The sequence below is a fragment of the Canis lupus genome, chromosome 1 (assembly GCF_048164855.1).
Source record: "Canis lupus baileyi chromosome 1, mCanLup2.hap1, whole genome shotgun sequence".
Classification (NCBI taxonomy): domain Eukaryota; kingdom Metazoa; phylum Chordata; class Mammalia; order Carnivora; family Canidae; genus Canis; species Canis lupus.
The window spans coordinates 114,714,690-114,728,337 of record NC_132838.1 but is presented as its reverse complement, the minus strand read 5'-3'; the positions used below and the strand labels follow the sequence as shown (position 1 = coordinate 114,728,337).

Sequence of the window (13,648 nt, the reverse complement as noted above, 5' to 3'; positions counted from 1 at the left end):
ATTGTTAGTTGTTTTCACTTTTATTTTGTATTCAATAAGCAACGTTATCTGCCCCTCCCCACGGAGGAAGTGGGTCCCCAGGGAAGGGGCCCAGCACCCACTTTGGTGGTGGGAGGCACAGACTTGGGAGGCCTTCAGGCTCAGCTGCCCCCAGAGTGTGTTACGTTTGGAGGGTCCACACTCCACCCAGGGTAGACTTGGTCTACTTGGCCACAGGCTGCCCTAGGAGCAGTAGAGAGCCCAGGGGGCTCTGGGGAGCCCTGGGGAGCCCTTGGGGCCCCTGTCCAGAACAGTTAGGTGTTTAGAGGCAGCCCTGGCCTCAGGAGCAGTTAGAGATTAGGGGAGGTTGACCCCGTCCCCGCGGGTGGTTAGAGACCGCGCGGGCTGTTACAGATGGGCTGCCCAGGCCTCGGCCCTTGGGTGATGTTAGAAGTTCACCAGGGTCAGGGGGCTGGGGCCCCAGTTTTGAGCGGGAGTGGTTAAGAGACTGGTGAGATGTTCTGAGCTCCCCAGACAAGAGCTGCAAGTTAGAGGGGGCCAGGGCTGGCTGGGGCTCTGCTGTCCCAAAGGAACTGGGCGTCCTGCCCGGGAGAGGCAGCTGTCATTGGGGTTTCTCTCCCTCCTTGGTCCTGGCCTCCTCCTTGGCAGGAGGTGGAGACTTGCTGGGAGAAGCTGAAGTTGAAGTGCTGGGGTTGGGGGCCCCTGACCCTGCCTGGGCGTCTATGTGGGCATGCTCCTTCCGGACAAGGTCCTCCAGTTCTTTCTGCAGGGGGCAAAGTTCATAGAAGTTAGAGGTCACTGTGCATCATGGGATCACAGGACCTGTGGGGCAGGGGTTTGGGGACAGGCTCCGGGTGGGCCGGGGTAGACTCCTTACCTTCCATCCGAGGAGGTCGGCAAGGGCCAGGCAGCCCTGGTCACAGTCACCCAGCCAGGCCACGTCCCTGTGGGTGGGAGAGTCAGAGCTCTCAGCTTGTCCCAGGCCCCTGCCCACTTTTCCCAGTCCGCGTGCCTTCATGCCCTCCCTCCCACCTCGGCTGTGACCCTCGCAGGCCCAGGACTCACCTGTAGGCCTTCTTGGAGTCGAAGTCCATGCCTCCTCCAAGGCCCATCATCATCCCCAGGAAAGGGTCAGTCTGTGGGGGAGAGGGGAGCTCAGAGCACAGAGCCTGGAGCCAGGTGGCCTGGGGCTGTTCCCTGCTCTGTGACTTCACTCAGTGACCTGGCCTCTCCAAACCTCAGTTTCCTTATCTGTAGAGTGGGGGCCATTACCAGCCACTCCTGGCATTGTCGTGTCAGCGGGTTAATACTTAGAAAGCGCTTACGGGGCGCCTGGCAGGCTCAGTCAGCAGAGCATGTGACTCTTCATCTCAGGGTCGTGAGTTTGAGCCCCATAGTAGGCATAGGGCCTACTTAAAATTAAAAAATACAAAATAAAATAAAACAAATTAAACCAGACAATGCTTAGAACAGTGTCTGGCACATGGAGTGTTTGGCTGTTCGAGGAACCACCCCTCCCCAGGGATGAGGGATGAGGGAGGGAGGCCACCTCAGGAAAAGAGCCGAAAGCGGGAGTGGGCGTCTCCTCACGCTGTGCTGTGGGCCCTGGGGCCTGCTCACCCTGACTCCTCACTTACCCAAAGCCCAGCAGTCCTGTTCTGGCTTAAGCTGCTTTGAGTTACTTCACTTGCTCAGAAGGGGCCGGAGGGACCCCGGGGCCTGTAGAATCAGAGTCTAGGTGGCCTGGAATCTGACCCCTCCGGGTTCTAGAGCACCTAGTTCTGAGCTGAGGGGTCTCAGTTTCTGAGGAAGCCAGTGAAAGGGAATGTGGGACCCCCGAGAGGAGGAGGAGGAGGAAGAGGAAGAGAAGACAGAGGGGGGCTCACATAAAAGCCAACTCACCTGCCCAGTCTTCTCCTTGTTGATGAGCAGGCGCGGGGTAGAGAGGGGCGCCCTGGGGGATGGGGAGCTCAGTGGTAAGGGTCTGTCCTGGCCACCCCCACCCCCGGTCCCAGCAGCACCCCCCAATCCCAACCCCAACCTACTTGCTGATGAGGGAAGCAAAGGGCTGCACTTGCAGGGAGGTACCCATGATGATGAGGAGGTCCACCTTCAGGAAGTCCTGGGGAGGGGGGGGTGGTCAGTGAGGGTCCCAGAGGCTCAGCAGGGGCCAGGCTGCCTCCCCCCACACCCCTGCCCTGCAGCTCGCTACCCCTCCCCTACCTGGGGAGGCACTTACTGACTGCATGCAGGAGAAGAACCTTGCTGGGAGGTTCTCGCCGAAGAACACGATGTCTGAAGCAGACAGATGGACAGACACAGAGACAGAAAGAGAAGGTGAATCGGGAGGCAGAGACAGGGTCAGAGAGAGAGAGAGAGAATGAGAGAGAGAACAGGCGGCAGCAGAAGGCTGACCCGAGGGGCTGAGGTGGGAGCTACAGAGTAGCGGGCGCAGGTGAGGGGCTACAGGACCCATTCTCCCGGGGAAAGATTCGGGGCACCGGTCAGGGGCTCGTGGAGGGCCGGGGGTCCCAGCCCAAGTCCATCCAGGCTGCTCCCTGGCCCCGAGGCTCACCAGGCTTCACCACGCTGTGACATTTCTCACACTTGGGAGTCACCTCGGAGAAGATCTTCTCTGGGCGTGGGGAAGAGGAAGGGAGAGGAGGTAAGCGACTCTGGGCTAGGGTCTGGGGCTGCAGCCAGCCCTCACGGTCCACGCACACACCTCGGTCGCTGGGGGGCCTCCTGGGGGTGTGCCCTGCTCACGAAGGCCCTCCCTCCTTAGAGAGCTGCCCCTTACCTCCCCCCACCCATCGCCCAGGGTTCCGGGGTGGAGGGCATGGGGGGCTCCGAGCACCAGGTCACGTCTATTGAGTTAATGAATAAACACAAGGACAGATGAATGAGCAGATGCTTGCCCTTTACAGGGGTAACTGGATCCCACCCCCCACCCCCCAACGTGGGCAATAAAGCTCCCCCAGGGGTCTTTGGGGGCAGTTCTATTTTATCCTGGGTGAGAGGCCTGGTGAGCCCCAGGCCTGGTGACAGAGAGGGAAGAAATTGCAGACGATCCTGGGATGGGGACACATCCTAGGGCCCAGCTGCCCACCATCCTTGGGTTCTGGGACAGACACCCCCCCCCCCACACCACCATCCTTATGACAATCATGCTCCTGATTGCTTATTAAGGAAGGAAGCTTGAAACATGCTGTCACTTGCACCCCACAGAATCCTAGCTCATTTGTTCAACTGTTCATTCATTCATTCATTCATTCATTCATTCATTCATTCCTTCAACAGGTATTTAAAGAGCCCCGTTTTAATGTCTGCAATTCACTTTAGACTATTTCAGCATGGACAGCATGATATTTTGTGGGGGATGCGCACACTCTTGCTGTAAGTGACACACAATGGGGTCGTGTTCCTCGTCCATTACCCCCAGCTGCGCGCACTTGAGCTATTCTGGAAGCCTCACCCCAGCGGCGGTCAGCTGGCGTTTTGGCAGAAAGGCCCCGCTCCAGAGGCCCCACCACAAATGCTGCAGCTGTCTCTGTCTCACATGAACACCAGAGGCTTTGTGAAACCAGCATAAAGAATGTCAGAAATGGCTTTCCATGGGTGAAATGTGTGGCTTCTCGGCAGCACAATGGATGTCAGACAAAGGCTCTCAATGGCATTCGAGAAATGTGGGCTGGAGGAATAGTTCCCCCCTTTTCTGGACACTCTGCCCTTCCATGGACGGGGACGCTGACTTTGACAAGCCCTGTTGTCTGGACCCCTCGGGACAGTCCCCCCCCCCCGCCCCCCGCCTTTGTCCCTAACCAGGCCTGCGTCCAGCTCCACGCTCCACGGAACATGCTTGCCTGCATCTGACTAACGGGCCATCGGATCCGGGGCCTCCAGCCCCGTCCTGTCCAGTATGGTGCACGTAGCTACATGTGGCTTTTAACTTTTTAATTAATAAAAATGACGGAAAATGAAACATTCAGTCCACTGGTCACGGTAGTGACATCTGTGAGCGCTCCAGAGCCACATGTGGCAGCGGCTGCCATACTGAGCAGGTACGGATTAGAGTGCAGTTGTGTCTCCCTCCGTGGGCCCCTCTTGTAAGGTAAGATCAGAGCCCCTCAAAGGACAAAGGGCCGGGGCCTCAGACCCCACAGAACAGACTGCATGGCGGTCCGGCGACCTCTCTGCCAACACACATCTCTGTGTACGGCTGAATTGGGTCTGGACCTTGCTCCCCTAATAACCCGGCTGTGAGGTGGTGCTGGGAGCCCGCTGCAGACCCCGCTGCTGCCTCAGATCTCGGGGGGCCACAGAGCAAGGACACCGCTGGAGCCCACAGCGTGGAGCCCCTGATCTTGGCGCTGGGGAGCCGACGGGAGGCAGGAGGCCCGCCCTCGTGGATGACCTCCGGGGCCTCACCTTTCATCCAGCTGAGCGGGTACTCCCGTCGGCACAGGGGGCTGATACAGTGCGAGGTGTAGAAGGTGCCGTGGGCCTCCACCAGGTCCTCAGGCTCCAGCCCGGCCACCCGCTCCAGGGTGTCTATGTTCTGCGGGGAGAGGTGGGGGGAAAGGCTCAGCAGCGAGCCGGCCCCTCAGGGGCAGGAGCAGGGCGCTGTGAAGAGAAGCAAATGGGACGGAGGGAGAAGGAAGCGAAGGAGAAACGAGGGGCACGGTGTGCCCGTAAAGCCCTCCGCTCATCTCATGGTGCCACCGAAGCGTAAAAGTCACAGATGCTTAACGGCGGGGCCCACGCTCATACATCTGTGAGCCCAGGCCCACGGCCACCATCAGCCCATATGGAGGTTTTCCGCATTATCGGGCCACTTTGTTTCCATTTTTTCAGAAAATTTGTTTTGTTAGGACCACACGACGTTAGTGCCACCTGCCAGAAATTTGTTGGCCTTCACGAACAAGCCCTACAATGTCTCTGCTGTAGATAGAGCCCCCTCAGGTGTGGCGTCCTTGTGCAGTAGCCAACCCGCGCAGCTGGATATGGCAGGCCTGGCCAAGCATTAACAGAAATAAGTGAATCGGGAGGGTTTATTTGGTTTTAATCACTGTTTTCCTAATTAGCAGTAGGGTTTCTTACTACGGTCTGTTTCAGAGATGGCACAGTCATCGCATTCTTTTCAGACGCAGGTATATCCCTCCTTCAACCAGCCAGGCTGTTCTTCTCTTCCATATAGGCATATGAGCGCTCTCATTTTTCTTAAAGCACGCAGCCCCTCGGGAGCAGCTTTTGCTGGCCCGTGAGGAATGCTGCAGGGGCAGGTGCTGACGGGGCACATGGGCACATGCCACCCAGAGATGGCCGGTCACATGTAGCCCCCAGCTACCCCGGCACGGTTTCCCCGAGACTCCGTGAACAACCGAAAGGGTTGTCTTTCAAGGGCAGACGGCCCCCACTGCTCTCTCTGCTCCCTGCCAGCGATCAGCTTGTTCCCCCAACGGGCAGACAAGAGCCACTGTTCCCACACTCCCTGCAGCTCTCCCCCTGCCTCCTCCCCCTGCTTTAGTTTTGCCTTTGTGACTTGACTCAGTCTACTGACTCCCTCACACATGAGTAAGCAGTGTGCGTGCAAATAATTATATAGCATGTACAAGAACTACTCAGATGCCTCTGTTAGTCTGAGGCCACTTTTGATAAAGAAACCACAAATTGGAAAAGAACGAGGCTGACCTGTGTGTCCTGATGTTGAAATGATCCCTCCAAGAGGTTAAAAGGCTCAGGAGAACAAGGGCTGTGGGAAAACTATATATGAACGTGTGTACTTGTTTCCCTACGTATAGAATATTTTTTGGAAAGATTTTATTTATTTATTTGAGAGAAAGAGAGAGACAGAGAAAGAGAGAGAGTGTGCACAAGCAGGGGGAGCAGCAGGCAGAGGGAGTAGCAGGTTCCCCACTGAGTAGGGAGCCCCATGTGGGACTCAATCCGAGGACCCTGGGACCATGACCTGAACTAAAGGCAGGCGCTTAACAGACAGAGCCACCCAGGCGCCCCTGTGATATGAGAAGCCAGCTAGGGGAGAGAGGCTGGCGGCTGGGGGGTATGGCCCCAGGAAGCCCCCTCCTAAAGGACAAAGAGTCATGAGCACATGATGGTAAACGGCAAGTGACATGTGGCTGGGGTGTGTGGCACGAAGCAGGGCATGGTGACAGTGGGCAGTGGCCCCCCCAGCTCCAGCGCAGCGCTCCCCGACTCTGGAGGACCCCGGGCGGGGCAGGGTGGGGCGTAGCCAGCTCTTCTCAATCTGCAAGAGGAGCCTGAAGTCTGGATTTTCATCTGAAATCTCGTTTTTTAAACCTTGGCTCCCTTTTTTGTTTTAAAACACTGTGTCCCCCTGATGGACACGAAGGCAATGGCAGCTTTGAAAAAGCATGAAGTCGGGGGCGCCTGGCTGGTTCACTGTGCGATTCTTGGATCTTGGAGTTGTGAGTTCAAGTCCCACATTGGGTGGAGAGATTACTTAAAAATAAAATCCTGGGCAGCCCAGGTGGCTCAGCGGTTTAGCGCCACCTTTGGCCTGGGGTGGGATCCTGGGGACTCGATCCCGGGTCCCCAGGCCCCCATTGGGCTCCCTGCATGGAGCCTGCTTCTCCCTCTGTCTGTGACTCTGCCTCTCTCTTTGTGTGTCTCTCATTAATAAATGAATAAAATCTTTTAAAAAAATTCTAAAAAAGGAAGAAAGAAAGAAAAGAAAAGAGCAAGCAGGAAGCTGCTATGTGGGTGTGGATATGGAAGGGTCTTCCACACAGGAAGTTAAGTGAGAGAAAGCCCTATGTGGCGGGTAAAGGCCATGCAGATATTTAAAAGGACGATAAGCTGCTTTGCTGTGGAGATCACAGGGCTTGAACGAACAGGGCAACTGTTCTCATGTTTGAATGGAGACTTGTATCTGGAGATAAAAATAGCTATCGTACATAGCTTCAGAAGTGCCACATCATCACAATTCGGAAAGAAGTGAAGACAGTGTGTTCCAGAAAACTGGGTCAGTGACTCAAAAAGTGGCTGAGGTTGATGGAGAGGGTGACAAGTTTGAAAACAAAACAAAACAAAACAAAACAACAAAATGGTTTCTTGAAACATGAGAGTGGAACTTTTTTTCCACTTTTGCCTCTGTTTTCTGTAATAGGCCTCAAAACATACGTTTTGATGACGTATGTGTAGCTAAATGCATGCATTAATTATTGCCGGGAGGGGACAGACGCCTGCACCTTTCCCACGGCCCCCAGAGTGCACCGATGCTGGATTTCATGAGAAGGTAGCTCGCCGTGGGTGTGCTTCTGTGCTGGGGCGGAGGCTTTGGCCTCACATGGCTTCACCTTTGAAGCAGATTCGTGACCCGCACACTTCTCCCCTCATTGGCCCCTGCCTCCAGCCTCTTCTACTTGGACATCGGAGGACCCCCTTCCTCACCCCGCCCTCCCCATCAGCCCCCTACTTGCAGCCAGAGAGGGATGCCTGGCTCAGGTCACCCCGTCCCACCCCATGTAGAGCCCTCCTGCTCTATCTCACTCAGCCCTTCCTTTGGCCCCAGGATCCCACAAGGTCAGCCCCTGTCCCCCTCCTTGAGCTCGCCTCCTTCATTCTCTCCTGCTCTCCTCTCTGCTCACCCGGATCCAGCTTCTCGAACACACCACATAGTCTCACCTCAGGGCCTTTGCCCTGGCTGTTCCCTTTGCTTGGAACACACTCTCCCGGCCAGATGATCCCATGTCACCCTCCTTCCCTCCTTCCCTTCCTAAATGTCCCCTTCTTGGTGAGGCCTTCTCTGATACCTGTTGACAATGGCACCAACCCCCCCACCCCCAGCACTTCCAGTTCCCCTTTCTCGCTTAATGGTGCTCCACAGACATCGTGGCACACTGGACGTGCTACCATTGTCTTGTCCATTGTCTCTCTCCCCTCATTAGACTATCAGCTCTAGGAGGGCAGGGATGTTGCTGCCAGCAGGGCCTGGCATGGGGTTTGTGCTCAGTAAACACTCATGACGGAAGATGACAACACAGGGCTGTGGGGCTGATGTCATGAAATCGCGCACAGGGGGCCCTCGGCTTGGAGTGAGCTGTTTGTACCATGTCTGAGCCATGGGGATAAAATGGACTCTGGGAAGAACGGTCAGGTTTATCCTGAGTGGGGGTCCTCCTGGAAGGAGAGGCTGTCCCTTCCCAGGCCACCACCACTGCAAGCCCTGGGCAGGAGCTCCTGTTCCGGTTTGAGAAATCTGGGACTTAAAACAAATTCATCCTCCCCCTGGTGGCAGCTTCCCAGGCTGGCAGGCTCCAAATTGCCAGGTGCAGGAAGAAAATATTAGAACGCCCATTTATATCCAAGGATTCCCTGTCTTTTATAATTTTGGGTTCTAAGGTATCATTTTTTTAAAAGATAGATTTATTTATTTATTTATTTATTTATTTATTTATTTATTTGAGAGAGAGAGAGAGAAAATGAGCACAAAGAGGGGAGGCTGACAGAGAGAGAGACTCTTAAGCAGACTCTCTGCTGAGTGTGGAGCCTGATGCGGGTCTCTACCCCACAACCCCGAGACCATGACCTGAGCTGAAATCAAGGGTCGGATGCTCCACCGACTGAGCCACCCGGGCACCCCCGAGGGATCAGTTATGGCATGACACTGCTGTCATCGTCCCCACTACATAATTTCAGTGCTTGTTCACAAAACACATATTCATAAAACAAAGGTAGAGGCGCACTGTTTACAGTTAAGGGGTGCGAGTCCCTGAAAATATCTTGCTGATTAGTCCAGAAGCCAACAATGTGAGCCATTCTTGCCGGAGAGCCCGGGACAAGGCCCTTGGCTCAGCACCTGACACGGATGAGCCATGGCCCATGGCCCATATCAGGCCTTTGTGCAAATTATCAAAAGATGCCCCTTCCTTAAGACCATATCTACCGGTGGGAACACGGTCACAGTGTCCTGATTTCGTTAGACCCACTCACTCTGTGCCCGTCTGCTGCAAACCCTCACCAAACATGAAACCTACCTCGCCAGCGGTGGCCTCTCCGACGTGAGGCCCTTTCTCACTACGCACAGGATGGCCCCGGGAGGAGCTCACTGCCATGTCACCATGTACCAAAGGGCAAAGCTGTTCTGGTCTCTGCTTTCCAGAAGGGGAAATTGAGGCTGAGCTGGGTAAGGGGCTCACTGCGGGTCACACGGTGAGGAATCAGCAGCCCGGGTCCTTGGGCCCCAAGGGGCCAGGACACCTGCGGCCAGCCCTGCTCCTCCCGGGGATGTCCACGGCCGCCTACCTGTGTGTAGCATCGCAGCAGCAGCCCCTTCTCCTTCAGCAGCCGGATGAAGTAGTGACACACAGTTGGCTGGAAGAGAGCAAGCAGGACAATGCTGAGCATGATGGGGCATTTTTGCCACATGTCACCATATTGTCGTGTTATGTCACAGAACCATCCTGTTGGCCTTGGGAGCATCCCTATCCCCATTTCACAGACGGGAACACTGAGGTGCCAGGTCACAAGAATGGGAAAGGAGGGAGCAGGTGGCCTGGAGCCCATGTACTTGGTGACCACGTGACATCTATTAGAAGGGCCCCAGTGGAAGCCTTTCCTGTGCCTGTCACCCCCCAAGCTTTCCCATCACCTGGGCAAAAAAGAGCTCACCTTGAACTGGCCAGGATAGAGTTCCTTGGCGAGAGCAAAGAAAGGTTCTGGGTGTTTCTGTGGGAGAGAGAACCGGAGGGCAGGTGGGCACTCAGAGCCAGGTGAACCTGTGGCCCCCACCATTAGACATCCCTGCCTGGGGGCACGTACCTTGAAGTAGCCAATCTCAAAGATGGCCTCTGGGTAGGGAAGGTGGTACTTCTCTAGGTTGGCGTAGAGGCCCGTGGATGGGGAGCGGAAGTCAGGGATGCCGGCAGCTGGTGGGGGTGGGGGGGGCAGAGGTGGGGAGCGATGGGTTAGGGGCCTTGGCCCCATCGATAGCCCCTCAAACCCCCTGTCAAGGGCCCAGGCACAGCTCCCTCCAGTCCCTGGAAGAGGGCCCCCCAATGTGGGGGCATCTGGTGGGGGGAGGGCTGGCACTTACACGTGGAGATCCCAGCTCCCACCAAACAGATGACCCTGCGACCTGGAGAAGAGGAGGGTAGGCGTCACATGACCGTACGCTCAGGCCCAAGTTAACGCCACCCATCAAAGCCCGACACCCCTCACTCAGTGCCAGGCCCCACGGCTGACGTTTCAGATGCACAAAGGGTCTTCCCCAGCATCTTGAGGCGGGTGGTGTTAACACCCTCATTTTACAGATGAGGAAACCAAGGATCAGGTAGAGGCAGGATCGCACAGTCTGCTGGCGGAAGAGCCAGCGTGGAGATGAGGAATCCCCTGTTTCAAATTATACCAACATGGACAGACTCGAGAAAAGACTTGGAGAAGAAGTTTCTCCTCCTAACTAGATCTAGACAAAAACACATGAGCTCTTGGTGAGAGGGCTGGGGGGAGGGGGTACCCCCAACCCCAGAAGAGCTACAGGTTATTGTAAAAATCTGTGGCCTCAGGATCCCTGGGTGGCGCAGTGGTTTAGCGCCTGCCTTTGGCCCAGGGTGTGATCCTGGAGACCCAGGATCGAATCCCACGTCAGGCTCCCGGTGCATGGAGCCTGCTTCTCCCTCTGCCTGTGTCTCTGCCTCTCTCTCTCTCTGTGTGACTATCATAAAAAAAAAAGAAAAAAAAAAAAGAAAAAAAAATTCTGTGGCTTCACCTCACCTTTCAGACACAATCTTTTTTTTAAATTAATTTATTTATTCATGAGAGACACACAGAGAGAGGCAGAGACACAGGCAGAGGGAGAAGCAGGCTCCCCGTGGGGAGCCCATTGCAGGACTCGATCCCAGGACCCCGGGATCACGCCCTGAGCCAAGGGCAGACGCTTAACCGCTGAGCCACCCAGGTGCCCTTTTGGACACAATCGTGAATGACCATCTATTTCTAGCATGTTCCTTTAGCATATTTCTTTCCTCTATGATCAAACACACAGCAGCCACCAGGAGTCTGAGAATTTCCAGGTGAAGACTAAAGATTTGCCACTCTCGGCCCTCACCCGATGAACAGCAAGCAGGTAGATAAGGGGGCTTTAGATGCTGGCTCTCCTGCTCACCAGTGGGGAGCAATGGGGGAGACTGGGGTCTTAGCTCAGATCTCCCCTCTGGGCTTCTGCTTCCTGCTCTGTAAGATGGGCACAATTATAGACTGCCTTCTCGGGGCTGTCGAGAGAATGAATTCATTCACGTGAAGCTTAGATCAGTACCTGGCACTGAGCACACACTATATGTGTGTCTGCTATTATTCTTAGAGCCAATTGTACTTCTTGACACCCAGGGCTTGTACGCGTAGAAGCATTTCGTTCCCCCATTTTCCCCTGGCTTTCAGAAAAAAAGATGGGAAGGTGTGGTAGGAGTCGAATCATTTCACAAACACATGGGGCTGTGCAGAAATAGCCCTGTTGCCTCGTCAGCTGCTGGCGGGCAGGCCTGCCACGCGGTACCCTGGCATCTGCCCGTCAGCTGATGGACAGGCGCAAGTGTGGGGTCCCTGAACCGGGTGCCTCTGGGGTGTCCTGTGTGAAGAGGACAGCAAGGGTGATGAAGGCCTTGGCTTTGTCTTAAGGATGCCATCGGACCAGGCCCAGCTGGACCTAGCAGGGGCCACGTGGGAGGGAGCATGCTCTGGATTTAGAGGAGCCTGGGGGGGGAGGGGTGTAATCCTGACAGCTGTGTGACCCTGCAGGAACTCACAACCTCTCTGTGCCTCCACTCCTTCCTCTGTCCAGATCATTCCTATAATGACCTCAAAGGTACAATGTGAAGATCAAAGGAGAGGATGCCTATCCAGTGCTTAGCCTGGAGCCTGGCAAATGGTGAGGGTTCAGTTAACTCCTGTTAACCAACTGGCCCCAAACTGCTCCCAAACCCAAGTGCAGGAGGACAGAAGGAACAAAAGCTTTGTGGCCACTGCCTGTGTCCTCTTAGGGGAGGAGATGTCTGCAGATGGCTGCCTGGCCTGGCCCAAGAGAGGGGGGCTCAGGGCAGCAAGCCTGGACGCCTGAGCAGGGAGCCGGCAGCAGCTGGAGGACAGGGAAACGGGAGAAGACGTCCTCAACAAAAGGCCGTTCAGGACCCTCAAAGGGTCGATTGTTCTAGTTAAGGACTGCCGAGGCCCGGTTTCTCAGACTCTGATGACCTCAACTTGCAGCAAGAAATAGAAATGACGTGGTGACCTAGTGGAGAGGCACCTACATCCCACCCCTGAATCACGCTTCCTGTGATAGTCATCGCAGGGCACGTGGCTCTTGCTCTGCTCCGGGCCTTTTTTGGGGCATTTACGTTTATATTCACGGGTGGCACCCCTAAGAGTCCCATGGGGTGATTACTACTGGTATTGGCTTCATTCTGTCCAGCAGGCCTGGCCAGTCAGCAATGGGAGTGTGACCCGGGTCTGGCCAAGCAGAAACCCGGTGATTGGTTTAAGGTAGGAGTGTGATGCAACGTGGCCCAACTGGAACCAATCTTGGCCCTTTTGCTTGAACCACTGGAAGGAGGTGCTCGGCTGGTGGAATTGGCATTCGGTACTGCCAGGAGCCCCCTCCACCTCAACACAGAAAGCAGCACCAGACAAGGTTAAGATTTTCGACAATGTGGAAGCCTCTGAATCCAGCCATAGCTTTTTTTTTTTTTTTTTTTTTCCAGCCATGCTTAATGCTGGATTTCAGTTACAGGATCGATACTCCTTTTTGGGCATAAGCTATTTTTGAGTTGGGTTTGTTACTTGGAAGCAAAAGGTGTGATGGGTCAGGTGGTGGTGGCTGAGAAGCCACTTGGGGCCAGGAGCGGGGAAAGTGGCACGAAGCAGGGCCGTGACTTACAGCGTTCGCTCTGCATGTAGCGGGTCACCCCCTCCAGGGTGAGGTCGTCCAGCAGACGCTCCTTCTGGGTGCCCAGGCCCAGTGTCTGGGAGAAGAAATTCCGCAGGAAGTCCACTGGCCAAAAAGCAGAGAAAGAACATCAGGGTGGGTGTTTAGTCGTGGTGCACAGGGGCCGCGAGTGCCCCCTGCCCCAGCCCTGGGATCCCCCACCCTCCCGCAACCAGGGACCTCTAGGTGCTGGCATTGCACCTAGTATTGCATACTTTGAATGTCAACCGCGGTGGAGGTGACAGGTAACAACTATATCCCTGCCCTAAACCGCTCCCCCAGAACCCCTCTCCCAAAGAGGATACTTACTCTCTGCTTCTCTGCCAGCGGCTCCTCCCTCAGTATCTGAATCTGAGTCCTGGAAGAGGTGGGGGTGGGGTGACCAGGCCCCAGAAGGGGGGTTAGGGAGGGAGGAGAGGGGACGGTGGCACCCAGGTTTGGCGGGGAAAGGCTCTGGCTGGGAGTGGGTCCAAGGAAGTGAGAGGCGGTGGGGGAGCCAGTGTGCCTCGGCTCTGGGTTGGGCTGCCTGGGTTGGAAACCTGGTCCTGCGACTCCCGAGGAGCATAAGTTCTTTGCTGCTCTGAGTCTGATGCTCCTCACATGGGAAATGGAGCTCAGAGGCAAGGGCACAGACTGAGGGGCTATCTGAGATAACCGAGTCAACCCACGGAGGCGCTCAGGGCAGCACCCGGT

At 55.7% G+C, this 13,648-nt stretch overlaps 1 protein-coding gene and 1 long non-coding RNA gene across 4 annotated transcripts in view; one reads left to right on the top strand and one right to left on the bottom strand.

Annotated features, from left to right (window-relative positions):
• Window positions 1–7,068, top strand: part of LOC140606033 (uncharacterized) — a 39,533-nt gene extending 32,465 nt beyond the window's left edge. For both annotated transcript variants that reach the window (XR_012008498.1, XR_012008497.1), the window contains exon 7: window positions 3,301–7,068. This is a non-coding gene — a long non-coding RNA (uncharacterized lncRNA). The remainder of the gene's footprint in view (window positions 1–3,300) is intronic.
• Window positions 2–13,648, bottom strand: part of SIRT2 (sirtuin 2) — a 17,698-nt gene continuing 4,051 nt past the window's right edge. For both annotated transcript variants that reach the window (XM_072778664.1, XM_072778675.1), the window contains 14 exons: window positions 13,265–13,313; window positions 12,908–13,021; window positions 10,076–10,117; window positions 9,802–9,908; window positions 9,652–9,708; window positions 9,286–9,354; window positions 4,429–4,558; window positions 2,576–2,635; window positions 2,240–2,295; window positions 2,046–2,122; window positions 1,903–1,954; window positions 1,066–1,136; window positions 878–944; window positions 2–763 (listed from right to left, as the gene is read on the bottom strand). In XM_072778664.1, the coding sequence (XP_072634765.1) occupies window positions 602–763; window positions 878–944; window positions 1,066–1,136; window positions 1,903–1,954; window positions 2,046–2,122; window positions 2,240–2,295; window positions 2,576–2,635; window positions 4,429–4,558; window positions 9,286–9,354; window positions 9,652–9,708; window positions 9,802–9,908; window positions 10,076–10,117; window positions 12,908–13,021; window positions 13,265–13,313 (1,113 nt within the window). In that variant the 3' untranslated portion in view covers window positions 2–601. The remainder of the gene's footprint in view (window positions 764–877; window positions 945–1,065; window positions 1,137–1,902; window positions 1,955–2,045; window positions 2,123–2,239; window positions 2,296–2,575; window positions 2,636–4,428; window positions 4,559–9,285; window positions 9,355–9,651; window positions 9,709–9,801; window positions 9,909–10,075; window positions 10,118–12,907; window positions 13,022–13,264; window positions 13,314–13,648) is intronic.